This window comes from Amaranthus tricolor, chromosome 11 (assembly GCF_026212465.1).
Source record: "Amaranthus tricolor cultivar Red isolate AtriRed21 chromosome 11, ASM2621246v1, whole genome shotgun sequence".
In the NCBI taxonomy this organism is placed as follows: Eukaryota; Viridiplantae; Streptophyta; class Magnoliopsida; order Caryophyllales; family Amaranthaceae; genus Amaranthus; species Amaranthus tricolor.
The window spans coordinates 27063637-27091401 of record NC_080057.1 but is presented as its reverse complement, the minus strand read 5'-3'; the positions used below and the strand labels follow the sequence as shown (position 1 = coordinate 27091401).

Here is a 27765-nt window from a genome sequence, read left to right as displayed (position 1 = left end):
ATGTAAAATTCCATAAAAAGAGTAGGGTAAGAAGTTATATCATACTAACACCATGGATTAGTACTAAGTACTAATTAGAAAAATAATAAGAAATAAGACCCTCCAAGATAGATAATAATGTTTCAAAGATAATTAATCCAAACTCCCAAAATAATGATGATCTTTTAAGCTTCCAAAATAATTAAATCCAAACTCCAAAAATAATAATACATTAAGTACCCAAAGTAATAACCCAATAATGCAACATAATGATGATGATTTAGCTAAATAAAGAGTGTTCTAAGCTCCATCTTCTTGAATTTCTTCAACTAATAATAAAGGTATTAAGGTAGTAAGATTTAAATGAAGTTAAAATATAAGAAAGAATGTTAGAAAGATTTGATGATGGTGGTGTAAGTGATCTCATGGCTAAGGGGGTATTTATAATGAGTTTGGGCAACTTTGTAATTCATTAGATAGTATGAAAAAGTATTTTAGGAGTATAGAAGAAGGTTAACTTGTGTAAGTGATTTAAAGTGTGTAAGTGAATGCGTAAGAGTTAGAGTGTGTAAGTGAATGTGTAAGAGTTTGGAGTGTAGAAGAAGGTTAGCTTGTGTAAGGAAATGGTGATACCTTGTGTAAGTAATGAATATTATGGCCATGGGTTACTATAGAAAGGATTTTGGTTCATCAATTTTTTTTTCTAGTAGTACAAGTAAATATACTTTAAAATAATGGGTCAATTTGATAATGAAAATATGCAATATACTTAGAAAATTTTGCTTAAACTATACTTAAAGTTAATAATAAAAATACAACTCTTTTTTCATATATAAAATAATCAAATCAAAGTTATAAGGTTAAAATAATAAGTAGTAATGTTAGTTTAAGGAAGAAAGTTAAAACGTAAAGTTTTACAAAAGTATAAATATAATAATATTTTACTTTTCGTACTATAAAATAATAAAATAATATTTTAGTGTTTATAAAAAGATTTTAAACAAAATAATATTTATTTTAAGTTTAATATTTGAAAGAAATTACAAAATCGAAAAAGATTTAGGAATTAAAAATGGTTTGAAATGAATAACCAAAAGATTAGAAATTTGAATTGAAAATTCAGAATAATTAATCAGAAGATTATGATTAAGAATTTAGAGTCTCTTACAACAATCATCCATGAATTATATTGTATACATTTAATGGAGTCCAAGTTTGAACTCTAGATTCTTTCAAAGCAAGGTGATAAAGAGTATATGATAGACATTGCAATTGTCAACAGGTGTTGTTCCTTTCCAAATTCCAGTAATTGGAGAACAAATAGTAATGACCAATTAACCTAACAATAGTAATTAAAATCAAGTAATTGGGCAACAACAACGCTAAGTTTGATGTACGAGTTACACAAATATGAAGAAAAAGTTTGATGCACGAGTAAGCATGTGATCCAAAGGGATCAAACAGCTTCGTACGCAGAAGAGAACATTCAATATTTTAGACATTATGAATGAGCATAGAGAACTTGAGGTTAAGCAAGCTCATTAAGGGGAATCATCCTCTGAAGAATACTTGAAGGCCTCACGTATGAGAAGTCCTTGAATATGAGGCTTCCATTTCCATTAGGACTCGCGGCAGGAGAAATCACAACAGGCATGTCAGTCCACTTCTTTTCAAAGTTGGCAATGCAATGTTTTCCAGCTACGTCTGGTCGGAAGCTTGGTTGAATTTGCCTAGCTTCCAATTTCTTCCAGTTTATTGGCTTAAACCACTTGTGGCACTTCACCTCCTCACTTCCCATTACTCCACTACCCAAACGTTTGCTTGGATCTTTTTGCAGCAGCTGTAAACACACAAGGATACATCCTTCATCAAAACGTACATAAACCATGCTTAACACATAATCGCACACTGTTGCCTTTCACTAAAATTCAAGCACTTAGCCAATCCTCGCAACCCGTACGGTACAAGAAAAAGCAACATTGAATTACATGTAATCCAAAGGAACCGCCTGACGCATTAGAACCTAGGTGAAAGAAGGAAAAGATATACCTCTTTCAACACAGAATGAGCTTCACTTGATAAGAAACCTGGAAGTTTAAACTTATCCTTTACAATCTTCTGCTGGATCTTGTTCCTATTACCACCATAGAAAGGAGGCTACACAAGCGACAAGCAATAAGCAACAAATAACACAAATAGTAAGCTCAACTTTAACCGTAATTACATACTCATTTTGCAGTTAGTAACTGCACATAAGATATTATTCTATAATCTGAAGGCTACAAAAGCATACTTCAAAAGCAAGATGCAATGGCATAGCGTTCTAATTGCATTATTTCATATACTTTTAACTTGGCAATGGCTACTATATTCTCTTGAATTTCAACTTTCAACTACAATTTACATATCTGGTAAAGTTGCTACCACAACACCAACCATCCAACAATTTTTAAATCATAGCACGCATACTATGAGGGTGTTTGGCAACTGGTTCTTGGTTGTTGGCCAGTTCAATAGACTTGTTTGACCAACTCGTAGTACCGCTTGTTTTTCTTAGTTAAGCTAACTGTATAAGCCAACTGTTATAGAAGATGTTTGGAAAGATTGCTTATTATTTGTTGGTTGGTTGGAAGAGAAAAAGTGGGGTAATAACCCCAAAAGTCAATCAAAAAAGTTGCCAGATCAATTTTCATTTTCGCTTAAAAGCGAGCATTTTAGTAGGCTTATCAAACAAGTTTTTTGGTTGTTTGACCAACCGAACACTCCAATAAACAAGCTGACCGTATATACTATTACCAAAATAAAGCCTATGACAGTATAAATACTAAAGTGATTCAGGTCCATGCATATAAAGTGTTGGCAGCAACACAAAGACATCCTCCCCCTCTTCTGGGCAACTAAAAACCTAATGACAAACTTTTGCAGGACATAAATGGTCAGAGAAGCCCAAGAATATTCTAAGCAAAGGAACACTCCATGTTTTCCCCATATGCCAATGCCAATGCCAATTGGATACTCTAACAATTACTAGAAAACACATCTCAAGTCAAGGACAAAAGTAGCACAGGCAGTTTGATATCTCAAACTTAAGTACTAAGTATCTATTTATCTATATGCGAGCAGATAATCAACAGCTATGTAATATTAGACTCTTGACCATAATTTACCTTCCCAGTAAGCATCTCAAAAATCAAGACACCTACACTCCACCAGTCAGCAGCCTTGTCATGGCCCTTTCCCTGAACAATTTCTGGAGCCATATATTCCACTGTCCCACACATAGAATTCGACCTCTCATTCTCTTCCAATTCTTTTGCAAGACCAAAGTCAGTTAACACAACCTACAACATATAACATGAACACACAAAAGGGATCAACACAATGACACAAATTGAACAACAGAATCAAGGAGGACGAAAAATACATGGCCATCTGCATCGAGTAGAATATTTTCAGGCTTCAGATCTCTGTGCATTATACCATTAGAATGTAGGTGAGATACTGCGGAGACAATTTCTGCAGCATATACACGAGCTAGATCTTCCCTGAAACCATAAATATTGTTTAATTTATTTCCACCAAACATCAGTAGCTGTCGAGAAAAATAAATGTATATTCACCTGAAAAGACCTTGAACATCAAGCTGAAAGAAAAGATGACCACCATTTATAAAATCCAGCACAAGATAGAGTCTATATTTTGACTGCAGTCAAGAGAGGGAGAGGCTAAGTAGAAATAATCATAAAATAGACCCACTATGCTACCTACATCAGAACAACATTTTAGCTTGCAATATATCAAAAAAAAAAAAAGGTAATTACTTGAAATGAGTATCTAAGCTGGACAATAAAAGGATGGTCGATCTTTGTCAAAATGTCCCTCTCAGCTTTCATATACTCAGCATGATTCTTCTCCATTATCTTGTCCTTTCTCATGACCTTCATTGCATATATTTCGGAAGTTCCCTTCTTGCACACCTGGTATACTTTGCCAAATGCACCTTGCCCAACTAATCTCATAATTTCAAAATCTTCAAGACCTACTTTTGGTTCCTTTGTCAGCATATCATCTTGCAGGGGATGCAAAGGCGTGACATCTTCATCTGTAGAAATCTCGGAAAGACCTTCAATTGTTACTCCATTCACACATTCTAAAATGACATTTGCTTCCTCTGTCTCTTGAAGATTGAGCTTACCAAGCTTCAACGACTGACTCAAACAAGCAGAAGGGCCAACTAGAGAATGTGATCGCCTGTATACAACAGCTGAATTATCATAAACAATATTATTTGTTTCAATTTCTAAGTTCCCTTCATTCACTTCAACTGGAAACTGCCCTGGTAAAGGACCAAAGACATCGGAAAAATCAAACTCGTCATCATCTGTAAGGATAGCATTTGGAGGGTCATCTGGAAGAAGCAACTGGCTACCAAACGATTTGTATTTCTCATTCAAAACTGATAAATGAGAAGAAACCATGCTTATTTATGAGAAAGGGAGTGATGCAGATGGCCAAATTCACGCACAGCTAAGGATCAAAAGACAAAAGGAGTAATGCAGATGGACTCCTATCAATTGCTTGGACCAAAAGGAAGTTTATGTAAACAATCAAAGTTCCCGAAAACTTAGGCAGTAAGCAAACCAAAATCCAGAGGAAGAAGTTGTTCTTGTTTCCCGGATTGCAGGAAACCACGGATGTCACAGATGTTTTCGAATTCATCAAGAACAGGTACCAATTCTGCAATAATTTTTTCGTTAGTACAGCATACTGTACAGGAAACATGTAACAGGAATATAATCAACAGAAAATTACATGATGCACCAATACTAAAACAACTTTTAAGACAACATGAAATTGCAAAAATAGCATATTGCAGCTTCTGACAACATAAATGCAGAAACTTGTAAGTACTAATTATACTCCCTTTGTCCCATGGGAATTTCTATAATTTGCTTATATATCCTTCCCATAGTAATTGCTACCATTCTACTTTTGACGATCACCCACGTCTTATTTCTTTAATTCCCATCACAAATTTAACTTGTTTTTTCATCTCATCAAGACATCTCATATTTCCGCATAAAAAGCACATATTTTCACCCCGCTCAAAATACACAAAAGTTGTACTCGTAGGCTTGTAGCAATTCTCGTGGGACAGAGAGTGTAACCGTAAAATGAAATGTACTGATTTCATACAAAGAAAAATTACAAATATTTAACAACAATTCAGAAGAATTACAGGTGAAGATAATCCTGGTAAAGTTGCAAACACCTGAACTAAACCCAAATAATATAAAGCTTGAAAGAAGTAGTTACTATCATTTGCAATTCCCATGTTAAAACGCAGATCTCTTAACCAAGACATTAAATTGTACATAAATCTTTTTTGAAAAAATAAAAAATTATCAATTACTCAAAGTAGGTTTTCTCTTTTCTCCGATAATTGACATACTTCAAGCTTCTTTTACCGATTAATCAAAGATCTAGGAAATACGAAAAAAAAGCCTCCAAACTCAAATTCATTCAGTAATAAAATAGCATTAAGGATTAAAAAGAAGCAATAACAACAAATTGGGAGAATTATACAATAACAAGAAAATAATCTAAGGATCAAAACTCAAAAGCAGCAGTTTATATAAATCAAATTGAAACCTAATTTACAGTTTTGACAGAATTAACAAATCTTTATCATTTGATTTAAAAAAATATCGTAACAACCTAGAATTGAAAAAACATATGAACATAAACTCAAAAAAACCCAAAAATAAAACCTTGAATGCAGCGTATAATCATAAAAAAAAGAAGAAGAATTGACGGTAATGAAGATGAAGTAATTACTAAAAAATAAAAACCAAAGTAAAGAAAGAGAGATGAGTGGATCACCTTTGAAGGAGGGCTGCGAAGCGAGATGTGCAAAAGCAAAACAAGAAAGATGTGGCGAATCCTCCGAGATGCTTTCCTGACCGTCTTTTTATTCCTTTTAGGAATTACTCCAAGTTACTATTTCTATTTTTATTTATTTTTACATTTTTTAAAATTTAACGAAAGTTTTCCCACAATATTGCCCCAAAAAAAAAATAATTCCCACTTTAGGTATTATGAGAAAGTATTTCCTATAATATCGTCCACGTAGGATAGGTTTTAAAATTTTTTTTAATATATAATCGCTACATGAAATGACGGTTTTGTTTAGGAATCTTAACTAAACCGCTAAATGAAATGGCGGTTTAAATGAATTTCAGTTTTTTTAAAAAAACATTAAAAAAAATAAAATAATATGAAGCAATCCGCCACTTGAAGTGGCGGTTTTATAGCTTTACAAAACGCAGTTTCTGTTCTTATTACTTCACTTCATTTCATTTGCTTCCTTTAGCATTTTGCTGTCGGTTCTTCTTAAAAAAAATTTTCTTCAATCCTCATTTACTTCATATTCACAATTCCTCTCATTCAACTAAATTAATCAACTACATTCTCATCCTCTCCTTCTTTACTTTTCATTTTCATCATCATTTAAGGTATTAATATAAACCCTAATTTATTTCAATTTGCAAATTGAATATTTTGTTCATTATTGTTGTCATTTGAAGTTATAAATATATTGATTGTTTGTTACATTCTCTAGATTTCATGATTTAAGCTTATATTTTACACATTTGTAGTTGAATTTTATGATTTGGTTTGTATGCATATAAAGTGTTTGATGAAATGTTTCAATGAAAGTTTATTACTTTGTTGGGTTAGTTTAATGGTTTTAGTATATATTCATGGTATTTTTAGCTTTATATTTGAATTGAAAATTCTAATAAGTGTTCAAATACCTTAATATGACAAATTCTTGTATTCACATTTACACTTACTATACTCATAATCAACAATAAAATGTATGTGAAATCGCATGAAAAACATGTTTGTGTTTGCAGAATATTGATCATTATCTTGTTATAGTGTATTGGGGTGGGGAAGTAAGTTATATTGGATTCGATGTTGTGTATAATGGTGGATTAAATACAGTGATGTTTATCCATGGTCAGAATACTAATTTTGAGGTGTTTTATAGCAAAATATGTGATGTAATTGGTTGTGATTCGCAACTCTTTTATGTTAAAAATGGAGATGAAATATCCGATGACTGGGAAAAATGTGTTAGTCCCGATTAAGAATGATGAAAGCAAAAGTACTCTTGCTTATGCGGCATCACAATCCCCTAGAACGGCAATGGAGGTTTACATTGAATTGGTTGCAAATTTGGATAATGCGAGGGAAGTGATGACTAGCATGGAACTTCCAGAATCGGGTCCTAGTGTACACCATAATACATTCACTGAAATATTAAGTAACCCAAATTACGTTAATGAGCACTTGGATGAGCTTATCTCTCCAACTCATTCACGTGGCATTGGTGGTGGTGTAATGAACACCATCTCCACGAGTCATTTGGGTAGGCGTAATGCAAACGAGGTTGATTCTTTAGATCAAGAGGATGAGCATATTGATTCTAATTCAGAGGAGGATGATGAAAGAAGAGAAGCTCTAGATGTAGCGATTAGAGATGACACTCCATCTCAAGACTGGCTTAGAATTGATGATGTTGATCAAAGATTGATTGATGCATGGATGACCTGGAACGATGACAACTCCATGAATGAAAATGGAGACTTTAGGATAGGGCAAGAGTTTAGCTCCTTAGACCACCTTAAGAAGAATGTTAAAGCATGGGCGATTTCTAACAATAGAAATCTCCGTGTAATTGAGTTGGAGCCTTCAAAGTACGTTGTCCAATGCACTAATGCGGAGGATATAGTTTAGCTCTGCTATGTACATGAGTTGGTACAGGCGTATCTCCATATTACGCCTAACGAACACCACATTTGCGCAGCTAGGATCACATTACCATCCGACATCTACGTTACTGGTACGTCTTCTTTCAACACTCATAACATATAGTAATAGTTTTATGTGACTCTTTTAACAATATAATGATAACAAACAGGCTGAGCGCATCCGATCGGTGCTCATACAATGCAATGACACGATTCAAGGGGCTGCTATATCGCCAGTTGATGTGGGGTATCGGCTATGTTCTCAGACCCTAGGCTCCATTAACGCGTCGTTGACCGATGCATTGAGTCAGGCGGTTTATGAGTACCTCATACCGACTCCACCCGTCATTGGCGAGGTAGATGACACATTCCACACTCCTTCTCCACGGAGTTCAGCCCACCTAGGTAGCTCTTCCGGAGGATCCAATTCTCGGTCCACAAGAGGTCGCCAGCGTTAATCTACTCGAGGTCGGTCTTCCAGATCGCCATCGACATCCGGTACTATGTCGTCATTCGTTCCTATAGCTTCCATCACCACTCCTCCTCCACATCCATCGCCTCCGCAAAGGATCATCACATATCAGCGTGCTAGTCAACGACGAGCTCCTGCTCTTAATGTCATTGCGGAGGTTGACGAGTTCACACCATCATCATACACCGGTGCGCAAAACAAAAGGGGCGGGTGGTTGTAGTTTAACAAACTTTGTATATTCTTATATGATTTGAACTTCTTGTATGACTTTCCATGATTGTAATATATCTTCGCATTATTTTCATAATTAATTTTTTCAAATCAAGCTGGTTCGTAATTGATTATTATGGGATAGATGGTATTGAACTAGTTTAATGCAGGTTGCGTTCACTATTTAGGGGAAATGAAAGAAAAAAAAGTTGCAGGCCACAAGCAAACCGCCACATGAAGTGGCAGTTTACCAGGGACCAAACTGCCACATGAGATTGCGGTTTGCCTTGACCAAACCGCTACTTCATTTGGCGGTTTAGTGCTTAAGGCAAACCGCCATCTTAAATGGCGGTTTTGTCTGAAAAATTAAAAAAAAAAAACAAATTTCCACGTAGACGATATTGTGGGAAATACTTTCCCACATAATGCAAAGTGGGAATTATTTTTTTTTTTTAGCAATATTATGGGAAAAGATTCAAATTTAACGTAGGGAAAAACTATTGAGATTTCGCGAGGGCCAACGACAATCAAACTATCTGATTCCATTAAAGAGAAATGGTACTCTTTTCAGTTTAAAAATATATGATTTTCATTAGACGCTTCTATTAAATTTGATTCAATTGGATTATTAAAATAAATATACTTCCATACTTATAATAACTCATCATCAAAACGAAAGTTAAGTTGATTTGAATTGGATTACGGATAAAAAGTAATTTTATGTTGAATTATTTTTTGTGAGATTCTAATTAAGAAATATTAGCTTGTAACTATAACCAACCACACTATAAAGAGTCAAATAAATTGATTTGAATTTAATCAACTTTAAAATTTTGTATTAATATATATTTTGAGATATGACTTTTTTCTTCTTTCGAACTGATTGTTGATAGAATAAATATTTTATATATCTGCTAAGACTTGTCAAATGTAAATTTAATCTAAAAGTCTAATCAAATTTAATTTGAACACAATTTCATCTTTCCAACATGTTTTCTTAAAACTTGGTGAATTTTACGTGTAATATTAGTATTTTTCATAAGTTGAAGCACGTTATTATTTCGTATTCTACAATTGTAATTTGAAAACATTAATTTATAATTTTATCGAAAAAAATTACCATTAAGTGGTACAAGAGCGATCCAATAGACGAATTTAATAGGTGTACATCTTAGTTATAACACGTGAATAGCGAGCCACGTATATTTGTGGGGATGAATTCTTGAAATTTTATGGAGCAAAACATTCGTCATATGCTTTTATCGCCTCATAACATAAGGTACCTATTTTAGAATATGCTTTATTATTGATTCAGGATTTCAGGTTAATTATTCTCTAATCTTATTAAGTTTTTATATTTATCAAATCAAATTGCATTTGACTATTTTAATATTACAAAATTGTGAAATTTGAAAATTAGATGTAAATTTAGTAGATATTTGTTGTGATTGATATAAAATGTCGAGTAATATTAAATTTAGAGTGGTATCAACTAAAAAAAACTTTGAGTGGTATTTGTGAGCATTAATTTCGTTGATCAACATTTTTCTTATATATTTAAATTTGCTTCTAGATTTTAGCGGCTTAAATGTGAATTAGTAAGAAATTTTGTTGGTCAAGTTCTAAATCTCACCTTGATAGAGGTGAGTTCGATCACCCCGTTGCTTACTCAATAGCTTGCATTATTAAGAGTGATTATGAGTATGAATTGAAGCACATAGTGATACACTTTGGATCACTTGAGGAAGTGATCAAGGTGGATGGCTTGGCGTGGCTTGATGTTGGCAAGGGAGTGCCAAAAGGGGCCGTATCGACTAGTGGAGCAAAATGGCTCGGTCGAGCCAAGAAGTTGTTGTGATAACTGATGACACGCTCGCCCGAGCGAGGTACAGCACACGAAACAGAATACCTTCTGTTTTAGTCTCGGTTTTTTGTGGGATTGTCTTAAGGATCCCAAATATGACATGGGGCTATATAAGGAGTTTTAGGAGTTCATTAGGGTTAGTGTGAGAGCCTGATACTTAGAATCAACTAAGGTTTTAACCAAGAGAGTTCATTCTATTTGTATTAGGACATTTAAGAGAGATTGACATTAAAGGTTCAATCTTTGCTTTGAGAGGTTGTTCTTAAAACTTGTAAGGTGAGTCATTAATGTATTGTTGAATATATTAATGATAAGATACTTATTTTGAGGGGGAGGTATCCTTAGATACCTCATATATCTTGTGTTTTGTCTTCTCCATTGTTGTGCTCTGTTTTTTGTTGTTTTTCTTTGTACTTGTTTTTGTTATTGTTCTTCACCATTGCCGTAGCCCATTCACAACAAGTAAGAAATTTTAATAAGCATAGGAGTAATGTTTTGTTTTTCAAATGTTTTAAAGTGATTTTCATCTATGTAGGATTCCTTGATTATACATAATTAATATAAACGAAGCTATTTTTTTGAAATGACAATAAATTTAAATACTAGAACCTTTAAATCATGCTAAAGTTTGATGGTCATATGATAAGTGTTGCATTTTAAACTTATTGCTTCTCTTAGTGGTTTATTGAGAACTTTATTTAGTATTTTGAGGTTGAAAGTTATCAAGATTTGTTAAATTGAGTTTATTTATCGTCGTATGCCTTTTCGTGCCTTAATGTTGATGTTTGAGTGTTTTCAAGCGAGTTTCTAGCCATCTCGATCATCAACCATGTCTAATGAAACTTTTTCTTGAATTCGGGTCTTTAGCGAGATTTATGAGGATTTATTACAAATCTGCAATTTTCCAGCGAAGCCGAATTAGTCTCAAGCAAAGTTCCATTTGCAAGCCATCATAATTTATCTGGGACTTGGGAGGATGAAGCCTTTTGAATATTATGAGAATTCGATTGAAGCTTCATATAAATCATTCCAGCACTTGTATTTATATTAGCTTCCACCGAAGCTTGGTTTAAAATACTCCAAATGACTTGGAATCTCACCAAATGATTATCGAAATTTCTTTATATCTATAAAATATCATCATGAGCTACAAAAATATATTCATGAAATTGGGTAGACATGATTGAGAATTGGGATGGCTAGAAACTCGGTTGAATACACTAGAACATAGAACAATTATATGACGGCAAATAAACTCAGTATAGCGAATCTCAAAATCACTTTAAACCTCAAAACGATAATTAATCTTGGCTTACTTTGGTAATGTCCTCAAAAGATAATTGGAATGGATTTCTACTAAACTGAGTTACCCCTAATAGTCGATATTCAACTATGTGGTTCTGGTTCAGTACTAATCTTGTCTTGATCCTCTCAGTATATAATAATTAGAATGACAAATTCACGTGAAGTTTATTTGGAGAAATGTTCAAAGTTCAAACTACTTTAAAAGACGACTCATGTTAATTTGATTATATTATTATTATTATTATTATTATTATTATTATTATTATTATTATTAGGCTGCTGTCATTTTAATTTTTGTGTTTGGCAGCTTCCAGACTTCCAGTAAGTTGACAGGACATTAGTTGTTAAACAAATCACTATTAAAAGTTTTAAACCTTTGACTTTACTAACTCCCTTTATTCTATTCCTTATTGCTTCTAATACTTCACTCCTAATACTTATTTTATTATATTCAATCCGGCCAATTCCACTCATTTATTTCAACATTATTTTTGATTCTACTATGAACAAACATTTATTATATAATAACTTTAACTAATTTCCAAAAAAAAAAAAAACTTCTTTAAATAATTATTAATCAAGCATATTTTGACCAATTATTTTTTTTTTCAATTATTGCATGATTTTGCTAGAAACGCAAAATATTGTAGTTTAAAATGGGAAGAATATAAGAAAATTATAGATGAAGAGTACAATTTAATTCCAAAAAGTTAAAATTTGCATAAATGAATATAAATTTAAAAAAATTTAGACGAATAATAGATCAAAAAGATAAATCTTAGTCTTAGAGAAAATGTATATAAAGAAAATAGATGAAAATAAATGTTATTTCCTTAGCTTGGGAAGGAAAAAAGTATATATAGTAATTTGTACATAAGGAAGGTAGAAAAAAAAATAAAAGAATGTGAAGTAATGAGAAAAATTGCTTTTGTAACTTATATACTCCTATACACTGAAATACTCACATTGAGCTTTCTTGATTTTGTTTTGATTGTTGTATTGTAGATAGTATATTACACAATCAAATAAACCTTTTTTTTTTCTTGGCGAAAGGGGGAATTTTGTAACAAAATTGGCAAGAGAATTTATCAACAAATTAGTGCATGATCTCTATGTGTGCAAGTTTTAGTTATTAAAAGGCTCTATTTACACAGATGAACGCCATATTCTTCCTTCTAACGATATGACAATAACAGACACATCGTCATGGTACCTTCGACGTTCCCCTTGTGGAATTTCTAGCAACTCATAGAAATCCATTCCTGCAATAAGTATTTATAACACACATTTTAGTGTCAACTAAAATCATTGATTTAAGCTTTTAGAGTTTTAGTTGAATTGATTCCTAAATATGGTATCAGAGCTAGTATGAGAAAATGTTACGGATGTTTGAAGTTCTACAATATGTTATATACAGTATGACTATAACACGAGAATAGTTCCATAGATTACATAACTTACCAGCTTTTTTAGCAGCACGAAACAAAAGCTCCTCGATGAGATGTTGAGCAGGGTCTCCCTCAGGTGTGGAGGCCATGAAGAGTTCGACCTCCAACACAGCTTCTTCATTGGTGAAGTATTGATAAAGTCCATCAGAAGATAGGATCAAAAATTTGTCTCTTAGGCTTATTTTGTGATGGTGTAGTGATGGAGAACATGTTAGATATGGTGAGTTACCAACATAGTCAATTCTGAACATCTCCAATAAAGCTTCATTCCATTTTGGCTGTTTTTATAGAATACACCCATTAACAATTTGTACTTTCTTTCTAGTAATTATACTCATAATCATTGATCGAATTTGTGCAAAATTGTTTGTTACCTGCTTGAGAAATCCTGCACCAAAAGCACGAGTGATCTTCAATGACCCTTTAACACGATCATTTACCACTGCACAGGGATCATTCGGATGTTCTTTTCTAATTCTTTGAACTTCCTGGAATCACAAGTGCACATATATAAGTGCCAAAATGTAGAAATCATCTAGTTTTCATAACATTGAAGTCGAGGATACGTTACACTGGTCTGCCTTCATCTAACCTTCCCCAATCCCATACACCCATTATAGTTTCTATGAGCGTGATTTATAGAGTATCTATGAGCGTGATTTATAGAGTATGATGATGAGGAGTTCAAAGTACAACATTTTTTTTTACTAGACAAAATCTTAAATTGAGATCGTCTCACCGTAAGACGTTTAATAATATGGGTCGGTCTCATACAAGATTAGCTTAAACAACAATAATCTAGCAAGGGTCAACAATTGCAAATGAACAAATGATTGATTCATGAAAGTAGTAAAGAAACCTGTTTGACATGGGTATTATGATCCACAGTTAGTTGAAGAGAAGAAACGTGAGGAAAATCATCAGAAAAATGAGCATCAGAAGCAGGATTTTGGGCTAAAACTGCCCGACTATCACCAACATTCATCAAGTAAACATCTTCTCCAATCATCAACATAACCAAAACACAAGAACCCATCAAAGAAAGTTCAGGGTTTTCCTTAACCATCTTATCAGCAACATCTAAATAAGCTTCCTCAGTCTTCTTCAAGGCATTGGAAAGTGCTCTTAGAACATCAGAATGTGTTGTTTTCCGTGGCCAATTCATACCCATTTGCTTAAGTTTCTCCCTTATTCTTTCATCAAGCTCCAATATTTGGCTATCATTCCTATTCCTATTCCTACAAACTTGCTTTTTCTTGATATTTACCTCATCAATATTGGCTTCTTCATGTGCATCAATAATACACCAAGAACAACTACAATCCAATCCACTATCTCTTCTCAAAGAATCATTGACATCTTCATCGACATGGTTGATTCCAACACTAGAATCTTTTGAGATTGTGGATTGATTTGAGGCTGAGGCCGAAACCGATTCCGATTCAGATCTACTATCATGGAGCAAACTCTTAAGCTCTTGATGAACAGCTGAATACAGATTAGACAGCAAAAAATCAGGAGCATCTGGACCATTAAAACCATCATAAATCCCTACAAAAACCCATCCGTGATCTTCTGATATCACTACATGAACTCTATCTTCCCCTGCTTTTCCTTGTGCCCATTGAATATTTGGAGATTCCATGATTCCCATTCCCAATCCCATTGATGAACCATTCCCATTCCCATTATTCTCAATTTCATTCTCATCTCCTAAGCTCATTTGACAGCTAAAACTCACAATACTACTACTTTTCCCAACACTTTCATTATTGTGATAACTTACACATTCCCTAATGGAATCATACCCTGTTTTCTTATTCTCAAACCCATTCCAATTCCCCCAAATAACACCCAAGATAGAATCTTTAATCCCTTTGATAGATCCCCATTTGTTAAACTCATACTTAGACTTAATCCTTTCCAAGTTTGGATTAATTCTTTGTTGATCAATTGGACCAGAAAGAATCCCTCTTTCAATAGGACCTGATAAGAAACCTCTCTCAATCAAACCCGAACCGGAACCTGAATACCTACTCAAAGGAAGTGGACCAGAATTTATCAAATTCCTTGGAATAGGCTGTAAAGGAACAGAAGCAAAAGAAGATGAACTTTCAAAAGAAGAAGCTCGATCTATAGTATAAGAAGCTTCTAGAAACAGTGTAGTTGAAAGAGGAGTTGAAGTATTAGCACTAACAGAAGCACCAGAAATGGTCTTGAACAATGGGGATTTAGTTTCTGCCATTAAAGTCGATCCATTGAACACAGTTTGAGCTCGATTATGATCAGATGGAGGGATATAACAGAAAGAATGACCTAAACCTTCATCTTGAATTGGATTACTATATACAACAGAAAGATCATGTCTTTGAGAAATTTCTCCAACATTACTTGCTGGGCAAAAACAGGGAGTTAATTTCCCTGCAGCATTACCCATTTTTGATTAAAACCCAATAAAATTGACCTGAATCTCAAATCAAAAACAGCTCTCAAACAAAGAATTAATATGAGATTGCCCAATTTTTGTTGTTTTTCATTGAATATTGATAGATTTTTGGGGAAGAACTAGTGAGAGAGAAGGATGAAATGAAGAGGGAGAAGGAGGGGTGTAATGTTATTTGAGTTTGGGGAGATAGAGAGAGAAGGGTTGACTTTTGGGTAGTGGGTAATGAGTTATTTTGAATAAGAGAAGAGGAGGTATTTTATTGGTTTACAATGTTGGTGGGCGTTGACATTTAAAGTTTTCTTTTCTTTTTGATATGACATTAAAGTTAGTTATAACGAATATATTATATATATATATATATATATATATATATATATATATATATATATACTTTCTTCGTTCTGAAATACTCGCTGCATTTTGATTATGTGCACTATTCATCGTTTAAGCTTATTTTATATATTGCGACCAATGTGTAAGTAAAAATATAGTCAAGTGGAATCTTGTTTGCATCGTCTAATCGCATACTTTCATAATATTAACTTTTTATAATTTTTAGATTTGTATAATTCAACATATAAATGAACAAAATAACGCAATAGAATGCGTAAAAAGTGAAATGTAGCAAGTATAATAGAACAGAGGAAGTATATATATATATATATAGCACTTTGATGTGGGGGAGGTGGCTGTACTATCATTCTTCCTTTAATATTAGTAAATTTACCGGTACTTGTAACTATAGGGTTATTTTGAAAATTGACTGTTTGATTCTTACAAATTGATTGTTAGTTGTTGGTTATTGATTTATTTAATGAGTGGTAAAATAAACTGATTTTGCTATTTTTTTTAGTATGTTGAATAATTGAGTTGTTTGTAGCAATATGTGGTGAATTTATATTTTGACTAGCTATTAGTTGTTTATTTGAGAAAAAAAAATTAATCAACAAGATAAATGTCAATGAAAAAGCCGCTTAAAATAACATTTTAATTTTTGATTTAAAAGACAGTTATCAAATTTATAAGGTTTTTTGTTATTTGGTCATTTAACAAGTCAAAAGTATGATAATTTAGCAAATATGAACGTTTATCAAAACCAAACAAAATAAGATAAAACTTCTTTTCTTTTTTTTTTTAACTGATTTGTTGTTTTAACTTTTACTCATATGTGACATTCATTTTGCATTGTTTAGGTGTAAAACCTTTCGTAAATCAAAATGATACAAAATAAGTATAACAAACAAATATACTTAGCTCTTTTTGATGTTATTGAGAAAAAAATGGTAAAATTAAAATGGTAATTTATATTGAAATTATCGATTAGCATGATGATATATAGATTGATAGCCATATTCCATGGGGTGTTGAGTCAAAAACAAAATGAATGTATAATTATTTTAGTACTTTAGTGTCTATATATGTATCCTAATTCCAGCTAGCAAATGAAGACAAAGAATAATAATTTTAGATCATATTGAGTTACCTACTTTGATTTATTTTGGTGGGTAAAATAACTAGAACAAAGGAATTAATAGTTTTTATTTTATCCATCTTTTTTATTTCGAAATATATATATATAACCTTTTAATATATAAGATGTACTCCATATTTAAAAAATTCAAAATAAAAATGTAAAATGAAAAGCTATAACCTATAAAAGATGGAGTGGATATTGGAGTGAATGCATTATGCATAAGTAATTAATTAGTAGGCAAGTTTGTGTATGAAGCCAATGACAGGTTGAAGACAAAGGTGCCAAAAAAAACATTTTTATGTAAAAGTACTTATTAATGTACTTCTTCTATCTTTTTTTGGTCTTGCTTTACTTCTAGTGGATGTGGAACCCAAGTTTTGATGTTCATGTAAGGAAACAAGTGGAGTAAAGTGGAAGAAACAATATCTCAATACAATACTAGTAAGAATCTTCTGTTAGAAAATATTCTTGTAAAAAGTAGAGTTAATTGATTATAAATACTCAAAACAATATGACAAAATATTCATGTAATCATGTTGGTTGAATATATTGTGTGAGTGGTATAATTCGTTCATATTAAGGATCTAATATTCATCATATATTTTGTACGTATAATATTTGTAAATAGCATTTTCATTTACTATTGTTGATATAATAAATAAATTAAATTTGATCTAATACAATATATTTTAGAAAATAGTAAGAAATTTTTAACAATTCAAAACCTAACAACAGAAAATACACTAATATTGTGTTGGGTTTATCGATTCGGTAATATTTGTTTTTAAAATTTTCACTTGTGCGATCATATGTAAATGTTGATTTGAATTACCTTTTTGAATATATGATTGTGATTAATTCTTTTTAAATTATATTTTATATGTTGCTTTAGTTCCTACAATGCAAACTATTCCTTGTTTTTTTGGATAAAAAAACTTTTAACTAATAAAATTAAGTGTTGTAAATTATGTATGACGAAGAGAGGACTTGTTTGTTAAAGGGAGTAGTAGATTAGTTAAGTTGTGAGTAGAAGACAAAAGCATAGAGCCTCACACAATGGGTTAAGTTTGTTTTGTGTGTAAATGACATCCTAATTGGAGTAATTAATATGTAAATAGTAGAATTAGTAGAAGATGATGTATGGTTTGGTCATCTTCTCCAATAAGGCCACTCAATTCTGCCAAATGCTAAAAGCTAATCCAATATGGACCTATTAATAACTCCTCCCTCAAAAAAAGAGCATTTAATTGGCGTTGACTTTTTTTTAATAAATATTTGACACAATAGTTGCATTTCTGTACATTAAAATATGATTTGACTTTTATACTCTTAAACACTAATTTAATAATATTTAATTAAAAAAATTAATTTTTGTTTCAAGTGGAGAATTAATATCACTTTTCAAAAAAAAATTATGATTTTAATTCTCACATAATCTTCGTCAATTCTTCTTAGTTCGCCTATCATGTAAAATAAATTATAGTTTGATCGGTGAAGCTCAAATTCAAATATTTACATTACTTAAATTATGGAAGTAGCTTTGATTAAATCAAACTTTTCAACAATTTTTTCTTTTGCAAGCTAAACACCAAGTATAATTTGCAAGAAGTTTGTCAAATATTTGATGTCTTTGATAGTCTCGAAAGTTCATATATTAATTTAAATTAAACTTAGTCAACGTAATTTTGAATTAATAATTTATGTCCTTTAATATTAGCAAATTTTCCAATACATTTATTACCTACAAACCCTTCATGAGCTTTATTTGCTAACTATGAACATTAGTTTCTTTAGCTTTTATAAGGATACTAAATTCTTGATCAACTATACGTTCTTTATTCTTTTTAAATTGTTAGCCATCTAATACAATAATAGTGTAAACAAATCTTTTAAAATTAATTATTTAAATCACAATTTAATCAACATAAGAATTATTAAAAACTCAATATTCAGCTTGTTAAAATAAAAAAATAATAATAATATATTTTATAGATGTAAAGAGGTTTCATAAACATTTGATGAGATTCCAAGTCATTTAGAATATTTTGTAGGTCCAGATTATATGAGCTTCGCTGGAAGCTAAGTTAAATAAAATTGTTGGACTGGGTTATGTACAAAACTCTTATTTTGCACCTTATTTATAGTAAATTAAATGGGTTTCGACCAAAACTCTGGTATTACTGCTCACTTCAACCTCAAAAGTTTGTGGAAGCAAATCAGTAAGTTTCGACCTACATTGCACGGCTTCGACCGAACTCTGAAGACTTGAGAAAATTGGCCCAGCACATTGCACAGGTCACTAATCAGCTTCTGGAAATTGAAGCTTCGACCGAGATTTATGAAGCTTCGACCATTTATGAAGCTTCGACCGAAGCTTCATGTTCGAATGGAAATACAAATATCTGAGTGATCACAAGTGAAGCTTCGCCAATGGGTTTCGACCAAATCTCTGAAATCTTGAATGCCATCAAAGTTTCTGTAACAGCAATATCAAATCTTGACCGAAGCTCTTCACATTCGACCGAAGCTGGAATGGAAGACAAGTTTCTGATGCCTGCTGATTTCAGTTTCAACCGAAGCTGCACCGACTGCAATCAAGACTACAGCTGCTGCTCCTAAACGTTCTCAGGCCAACTATAAAAAAATACCACTACATTTATATTTGTAGCTAACCCTTTTTTGGATTCATAAAGCCTCAATAAGTGGTCTACACATTTGAAGTGACCTAGCTTGTATATATGTTGTAACTTGTAAGTTACATCAAGTAATGTTTCTAAAGGTCAAAGAGAACTTAACAGCTTTGAGATGAATCAACCTGGTGCCACAATACATCAGCATATGCTTTCTCCTCTTCCTCTTCACGTGCCAAACAATTCACTACTTCAACCTCATCATCTTCATCTGGAACTTCTTCAACTATCTCTTCTACAGCAGCAAGATCGAGGAGTTTTCCGTTCTTTGCAACTTCAGCCAAGGCGTCACTCATTGCACGCATCGTTGCTGGTCTATCTGTTGGCCCATATCTCGGGGCAGGCACAACAAAAGGCAAACTGATATCATCCAAACTCGGAGAGTTGTCCAGATTGCTATCCCTAATCTCAGGGGGAGGAAAAACAAATATGATACCAAGTTCGTAGTTGCATACATGAAGCCTTAAAGTGGAAGACTGCGGTTCACTTGCTCCATTAACTAGCCGGCCAGATTGGCTTGAAATAGGTCGTCCCCAGGCAGCAGCACTCAAGTTATGCGACCCACAATAAATCCAGCCAAATGAAGATCCATCTGTCTTGGATGCGAAACGTCTCCTTGCTACCTGCTCGCAAATTTAATGCTTTGGTTACATAACTCAGTTTCTGACTGCATTAATGTCATAAAAGCTATATAATCCAAAAATAAATCACAATTTTTCTGCTTTTGATCAGTGTAGTAATTTGTTGGCTGGAAGACACAGCCTTTGCAGTCGAGGGGAAATAAGGAGCTTCTTACTTACTAGAAATTATCAGCCATTTACATTAAAATTGCATTTCACCCAGATAAAAGCACAATATAGTGTCCAAACAAGTTGAAGGGGGGGAGGGGGGGGGGGGGGGGGTGAAGAGGATCCAAACTTTTAGTTGGTCTGGGAGCTCTTACCACCATAGTGCAAAAACAAGGCTGCATTGTAAAGGTTTTTACAGACAGAAGATATTAGCTACTAGTTTTTAGAGATAACTATTCAACAGTATTTATAGTTCATCCATTGGTGTTTCACATCATAACATGCATAATATGACTAAAGAGTAAATTAAAGATGCTAAGTGAAAGAAGACATCTTGCAAACAAATAGCTTGACTGCTGCTAGAAAGCTACTGTGTCCATTGAAGCACTCACACAAGCTCATGTTCATGAAAAGAGAAAACTATCATACCTTCACGTGCATGGGATAACCTTCTCTTGCACAAGGATGGGGAACAGCATCATGGAGTATATTTACCATCTTCAATTTTTGCCAAGTTTTCTAAATGCAAAGAAAAGTAGAATACAATTATAGACAATAAAATAGAACAATATAAACATGAAATTTCAATCTTGATGCGCATGGAGCAACTTAATAGCACGCATACACACATCATTACTAATTAGAACGAAGAATATAAGCATGACATTCAAATCTTTGAGTGGAGCAACACAACAATTTGTCTTCCTGATTTCTTATTGAGCCAAAAGTCAGAAAGCAGTTAATTAACATAAATAAGATCAGCAGCAGCTCATACTTTGAACATTGATGATGACAAATCACAAATGATTTATGTAATCCAGAAGTTTGCCACTTGATACCTGTTAAAATTGTTGCTTTGACACTTGTTGCTTACAGTTTTTCTATATAAGATTTGCAATGTATTACCATTAAGAACATATAATTAAAAATGGCGTCTGTAATCAGATTTCGATGTTTAAAATCGCATTGTAACACGTGTACTTGTGGTTGCATCAATTCTAACCATCAATTGCACATATCTCTTAAAATTAACCTTGTAGTAGTATTTACTTTATAATAAAAAGTTTTGCTTCTCAGTTCTCACAGCTGAAATGGAAACACAATATAGAAAGTAACGAGCTTACACAAACATATATCTTTTTAAAATTTTGACCACCCTTCACACTATGAAACAATAACATCTCTAAAACCAGTGACCAGACTACATTACCCATTATATCAGTACAAAAAAAATTTGAAAACATTGAAAGATAGGGTCCATAACTACATGTTCAAGATACACAACAGAAACATCATATCTTCTACTCCCCAATGATTGAACGAGCCCACCCACCACTTGTTTGCTAACTACACAAGATCAACATTCATGCATCTCACAATCATTAATGACAAATAAAACTCACTCAATTCAATTCCCTTTAGTAAAGAAATCTTCCCGAGTTTCACTCCTATCATTATGAAAACGATAGGTAGTATGACTGCAAACGATACTTAAACCAACATTTTCTGCTGATATCATTATGAAAAAATTGCACTCCAGCATATCACTAGCTACCAGACTATGGCATGTATGTTTAGTTGTATACTTGCAACATACCACTACAATATTGTCTAATTGCAATAACCTATCAGGGATTAAACAAACAATACTCAATCAATATCTATATGTGCCAGTGAGATACATAAATAAGAATAACAGATGGAAAAAAGACACATTGCATACCTCTGAAAAGCAAAGAAGGCGCTTTGAAGGTAACATTCCACAGAGAGCACTCTTCACTCTGTCAATAGTCGGAAAAACTATTCTCATGGATGGATGCTTCAGCTCATGGGTCGCAGTCCAACATCCCCACTGCCAGGTTATCATAGAAAACCTAAGGATCTAAGAAATAGAAAAGCTGAAAACAACATTTGATGTTGCTACAACACACGGATCCTTTAAAGAGAATGTTATCATAATCATTGGATTTACAAGCTTAACCCAAAAACTCAAAAATCTTGCTTCAACAGTTAAGTTTATACAGCAGCAAATTGTATATTTAGGTTAAGTAATAATCGAGAAAGAGCACAATTATGTTACCTCAGGATCAGACTCTTCTGAATCAAACACATGCTGTGATCTCTTACCAGCAGCTGCAGAAAATGCTGCTAAAAACTGTGCATTAACTGAAGTCCCAATAGAAGAAGAACCTGATACATATAAAGGAGTCATAGAAGAAGAAAATGCAAACATCCTTCAAATTCTCACTTGAGAAGTTCATAAGCGAACAGTCACTCAAGATATACCATAAACAAAATCTGACTCTAACTGCTCAGGCCAATTATATTGATGTAGGACCTGAAAAAAAGCAGCATTTAGGCAACAAAGGCAAGGACAGCTTAAACAAGCCATTTACTATACAGCTTGTACTAAAAGCCAAAAGGTCAGAAACTAAATAAGAACTCTATTTGGTTCAAGTTTCAAAATACCTCTTCCATTCTCCATAGACCTGTACACCTCTGAACTGAAGTAACAAGAGAACAAAATGCAGCAACATGTTCAGGTTCCATCATCTTGGGTATGTCTAAAACGCTGGGCCCCTGTATGAGTCATAGCGCCTTTAAAGACCAGTACAAAGCTAAACATGCAATTGACAAAATGTCAATCAAACCAAAGAGTATCTGAATAGTACTAAATGCCATGCCTGAGATATATGAAGAATCAACCGCACTTTTTTGTTGTTTTCTCCAAGAGCAGCTGAAAGAGCTTCCCTGGGACAGAGATGTCCACCAAATCTAAAAAATCCCATATCCCATAATGGAGAAACCCACTGTGCAATGGCTCGAGGAAGGAATCCAAGTTGTACACAGTCTAGGAAAAGAAACAAAACAGAACATCTATAGCCTTATAGAAAAGTACACAATCAAATTACTTATTAGGCAATTACAAAGTATTTTTTAGGGGTCATATTATTATTTTAAAAAATTGAAAGCATTGATTTCCAAAATCTTGCTAGACTGGGAAGATAATATTAATGTTTATGATGTTAAAAGGCATCCCTACAAAAATGATTGGCAATCAAGTGGACCCATGGAATAAAAACTCCCCTGTTACGTTACGTAACGCCTGTCATATAACCTGTTTGAAAGTTGCCGCGACGTTAAATCCCGTTATATAACGGTGCACGAAATTTCACGATCAAAATGCCGCGTTAACCATTATATAACATGTAACGCCCGTTATTTTACCATTATAACGATATTTCACCGTTACAACGTTATTTAGCTTTCCGTTAAAATTTTATTAATACCCATTAACTTTAATTATTACGATTACTTAAATTATAGTTACTCATAATTATAGTTGATAAACAAAATAATTAACTAATAACTAAGTTAATTAATTATACACTAAAAGAATCTTGAATATTGCATTTATAATAGCTAGTTGCATATTATTGACAATAATAGTAGTTCAACAACAAAAATGCAATTATAATCAAAACCCCTTATGTGATTTTTTTTCCAAAAATCACATCGCATCGGCCGCAATTTGCGTTATTTCTCCGTTATAGCCGTTTTCCGCGACACCACTAGCATTTCCGCAAACGCATCCGCGACCGCAATTTTTTTCCATGAGTGGACCTTATGGAACCACCATTTGCAGAAAATGGATTGCGTAAACATAAGTGTAAGTTTCCATGTCATCAAGATTTTGTATCTTACCTCCTTTAGGATTCACAGGGTTAGGAACAACAACACTCACAGCATTCGGATCCGAAGGTATATTCTTTTCTCTTCTTAATACAACCTTTGTCATTCCACATACGTTTCCTGAAAATTTGCCAAGATAAGCAGCCAATTTCTTAAGTTGTACACCATTTGAATCTGTTGCTGTCCGGAAAAGATGACTTAAACCAACAACAGATGCTTCAACTGAGCCAAGCAACATTTCACTACATTTAAATTTATAGGCCTGTCACATAAGAGGGGGGATTTAATGAGCTCAATCTTATGAAGTATAGATCAAAAGTGGGGGGAAGCAAAAAAAAATAATAATAATATGAAGCCTGCTCAAATACTTGTTTAAGCACAATGACTAAAAATCCCTTTGAAAATCTTTGATCACAGCAAAATGAAACCAATGAAGCATAGTATTGAAATACAGAAAATATAAGGTTGTATAAGCAGAATCTGAGTTCTAGTTATAGTGTTTATTCAGTCAATAGTGTGCGATCGTGACCACAGTCCACATGCAATTGAGAAGAACTTACTGGTGGAGTTGCAGACAAAGATCTATGCGAATGAATTCCAGGTACTGAAGCAACTAGATAACCATCAGCCCCGGAAAAACTATACTTGGACAACTCAGCTATCCAGTAAGCTTCACTAGGAACATCAGACACAAGAATCGCCATAAATCCTGCTAATTGAGCAGCAAAATCGGATTTCAATACTTTATTCACATTTCCCTTAAACAAAGGAAAAAGGGTTGTGCAGTCAGGAACTTTTCTGCGTGGAAAGTCTTGCCACCAAATAGTGTTGGTTACATTATGCCACTGCAGATTAAGAACAAAAAATAAGTCTTGCCACCATATGCTTTGGCCTGAGACAGCAGAAGGAGGAACTCAAAAGTCCAAGTTACTGTAGCTTCCAAAGGATAAAGGATACAAAATAAGCATAAATGAGCGTGATGACCTGCTTAGCCACCAGATTTGCAGAAGTTATTATGACTCGGATGCTATCTTCTCTTTGCAAAACAAGTAACTTAGGATGATGACAACCAACACCGCGGTTCTTCCGATCCTTACCAAATGCTATTGAATCGGGAAAAGGAGGGAACCTATCACAACAAACAAACAGCATGTCAAAGGAAGATCCATAACATCAAGTACTCACTTCAGGATATGATATATAAAGCACTGAAATCGTATCCCTTTTCTTCAGACACGAAAAAGAGCAACAGTTGCAGCAGCTTTGGGGGATATATTTGACGGGAGATGAAACTCACAGTACAACTAAATTGGGGAAGTTGGGATTAGGCGTACATGATCTCTTGCTGCGGTCCCCACTCCAGCATCTCTCAGTGTTATGGCACGCAACAGTAATGGGAAGATGGGATGGAATATCACAATATGACAAAAACCTACAAATGAAACAAAAATAGGCTTGTAATCCAGATCTGAAGCTATCCAGTATTAAAAACACTAGTCTAAGAAACAAACACCGAACATTATAAATTTTTAGTAGAGGAAGCAGAAGAACATGTGACAGAAACAGCCTTACCAATCAATGTCACTAGTAAAAGTAGCAATAAACATTCTCAAGATATTATTGACAGGATGCAGAATTTCTGGCAAGGAAACACCTTTATGTTGTGCGGAGGAACCCATATGCATGCTTTTGAGGCCATTCAAATAAAAACTCTTCCCTGGTGGAGGAAGCTTATCCTGGCATCCATTATTACTGATAGCTATACGAGGACAATGATCCTTCCCATTTACACAGATTGGTTCAGAAGATGCAACATTGTTGTCAATATGAATAATGTCTTTGCTAGTGAACTCCTTGGGATTTGTAGAATGAGCTGTCTCAAAGGACTGTTTCTTTACATTTGAAACACTCTTCATTGAGGATTTCACATCACTACTTGGCTCAATAGCAGGAATTTTTCTCCCCTTAACCATATAGTCATATGCTCCACCAACTGAAGAGCAAGAATCTATACACCGTCTGATACAAGACACAGGATCATCACTACTTAATATTTGGCTGCAGTAAGCCAAGAGAGACTTAGCTCTTCTAACAACGCCATCACTCTCCGAGTCACTCACTCTCAAAGCCATAACCCTCTTGTTCACCTTAACCGGTAACGTGTGTCTAAATAACCTCGGCCTCTCAATCTGAAAATCATCAAACCCCGCCAAAACAACCTCTTCGAACGAAACAACTTTTCGAACTATAAACCCAATCCAAGAGTCCAATCCACAAACACCAATTCCATTTGCACAAACCAGCATAACCACATCTCCAACCCGCAATTCAACAACCATACCCTCACTCATTTTAACCCCATTGACAAATACTCCATTCATGGAAGCTGTATAATCATATGTACAATCACAACAAGAAACATTCTTTTTCTCCCCATGAGTATCCTCAACAATCAACCTCCCTCTAAATTGATTAACAATACAGTAATTTCTACAAGTAGAATTAAAACCAGAAATCGAAAGAACACCATTAAGAAGGTATAATTTCTTAAAAAATGCATCATATAAAATCTGACAATGTTGCTTACTGACACGAGGATCCTTGAATATAAGATCTGCAAGATGATTGCTTCTCCCAATTGTGTACGCCTGATTAGGTTCGACCATTGAAGAAATGGAATTGCAACTTTCATCATCTTCATTGTTCTTATCATCAAATTTATGACCTAATTTAACCAGGTCAATCCAAATTGAAGAATTCTTATGCTTCCAAGAATGCAGAAATTTCTTCTTCTTATTGATTGAGCAATTAGCATCTTCGTTAACTGTCCTCTTACTAGAAGAATTCATAAAAATAACCCTAATTTCGGAAAATATAACACAACGGATAGTAAATTATGGAGGAATTAATCAACAATTTGAGTGAGAAATAATCAAATTATTGAAAAAAAAAATGGTGTGTAATCATAAAAATAAGGAATAAGGAATGAATTGAGGTTTAAAGGGTTTCTGCAAAAATGAAGAAGAATCTGCTATAAATGAAAATGGAGGGAAAATAAAAACTGTTGAGGAACTGAAACGCTTTCTTAGTACGCTAAAGCCGATAAGACTTTTCCAACCCGAGCCTCGTACGGGTCGGTTTAGGCGAATTAGGGCCGTTCCGTGAAAATTTGAAATCTTTAAGTCAAAAAATAAAAAAAATGAACTAAATAATCCAACTTTCAAGCTTATTCTAAAAATAAGCTGTGAAATTTTCAAATCTGAGGTTTGGAGCTGTTTGCAGGTCAAAAAAGACAAAATAGTTGTTCGCAGTTAGTAACTGCTTATTTGACCTGTTCGCAGTTAGTAACTGCGAACAGCATGCTCCCTAAAAATAGGTCAAAATAGCTGTTCACAGTTACTAACTGCGAACAGCTATTTTGTCCTTTTTGACTTGCGAACAGCCCAAACCTCAGGTTTGGAAATTTCACGTTTACTTTTGGAATAAGTTTGAAAGTTGGATTATTTGGTTCATTTTTTTAATTTTTTGACTTAAAAATTTCAAAATTTCTAGTTCTGTAACTACTTGATTATGATT

General features: G+C 33.5%; 4 protein-coding genes across 5 annotated transcripts; 1 reads left to right on the top strand and 3 right to left on the bottom strand.

Moving 5' to 3' along the window:
• Positions 1 to 1104: 1104 nt before the first annotated feature.
• LOC130827585 (serine/threonine-protein kinase AtPK1/AtPK6-like) lies at positions 1105 to 5961 on the bottom strand. 2 transcript variants are annotated; one of them, XM_057693343.1, is made up of 7 exons: positions 5863 to 5961; positions 3801 to 4716; positions 3600 to 3682; positions 3404 to 3524; positions 3147 to 3320; positions 2029 to 2136; positions 1105 to 1819 (listed from the first exon to the last, which is right to left on the bottom strand). In XM_057693343.1, exons 2-7 carry the CDS (start codon positions 4455 to 4457, stop codon positions 1508 to 1510), a joined length of 1455 nt encoding a protein of 484 aa, XP_057549326.1. In that variant the 5' UTR covers positions 4458 to 4716; positions 5863 to 5961; the 3' UTR covers positions 1105 to 1507. The 2 variants fall into 2 exon arrangements, with proteins under 2 accessions (XP_057549326.1, XP_057549325.1); XM_057693342.1 differs by lacking the exon at positions 5863 to 5961 and adding an exon at positions 5751 to 5847.
• Positions 5962 to 6757: 796 nt separating this feature from the next.
• Positions 6758 to 8500, top strand: LOC130827584 (uncharacterized). Its single transcript, XM_057693341.1, has 2 exons — positions 6758 to 7891; positions 7970 to 8500. The coding sequence occupies exon 1, from the start codon at positions 7078 to 7080 to the stop codon at positions 7783 to 7785; it is 708 nt and encodes a 235-aa protein (XP_057549324.1). The 5' UTR covers positions 6758 to 7077; the 3' UTR covers positions 7786 to 7891; positions 7970 to 8500.
• A 3953-nt stretch (positions 8501 to 12453) lies between these two features.
• On the bottom strand, positions 12454 to 15763 carry LOC130827583 (probable protein phosphatase 2C 23). The gene is made up of 4 exons (XM_057693340.1): positions 13958 to 15763; positions 13473 to 13586; positions 13112 to 13376; positions 12454 to 12912 (listed from the first exon to the last, which is right to left on the bottom strand). The coding sequence occupies exons 1-4, from the start codon at positions 15533 to 15535 to the stop codon at positions 12797 to 12799; spliced, it is 2073 nt and encodes a 690-aa protein (XP_057549323.1). The 5' UTR covers positions 15536 to 15763; the 3' UTR covers positions 12454 to 12796.
• Positions 15764 to 18997: 3234 nt separating this feature from the next.
• On the bottom strand, positions 18998 to 27261 carry LOC130827582 (uncharacterized). The gene is made up of 12 exons (XM_057693339.1): positions 25762 to 27261; positions 25487 to 25621; positions 25174 to 25318; positions 24750 to 25034; positions 24202 to 24451; positions 23181 to 23347; positions 22966 to 23076; positions 22783 to 22834; positions 22577 to 22686; positions 22220 to 22348; positions 20926 to 21015; positions 18998 to 20331 (listed from the first exon to the last, which is right to left on the bottom strand). Exons 1-12 carry the CDS (start codon positions 27036 to 27038, stop codon positions 19810 to 19812), a joined length of 3273 nt encoding a protein of 1090 aa, XP_057549322.1. The 5' UTR covers positions 27039 to 27261; the 3' UTR covers positions 18998 to 19809.
• Positions 27262 to 27765: the final 504 nt, after the last annotated feature.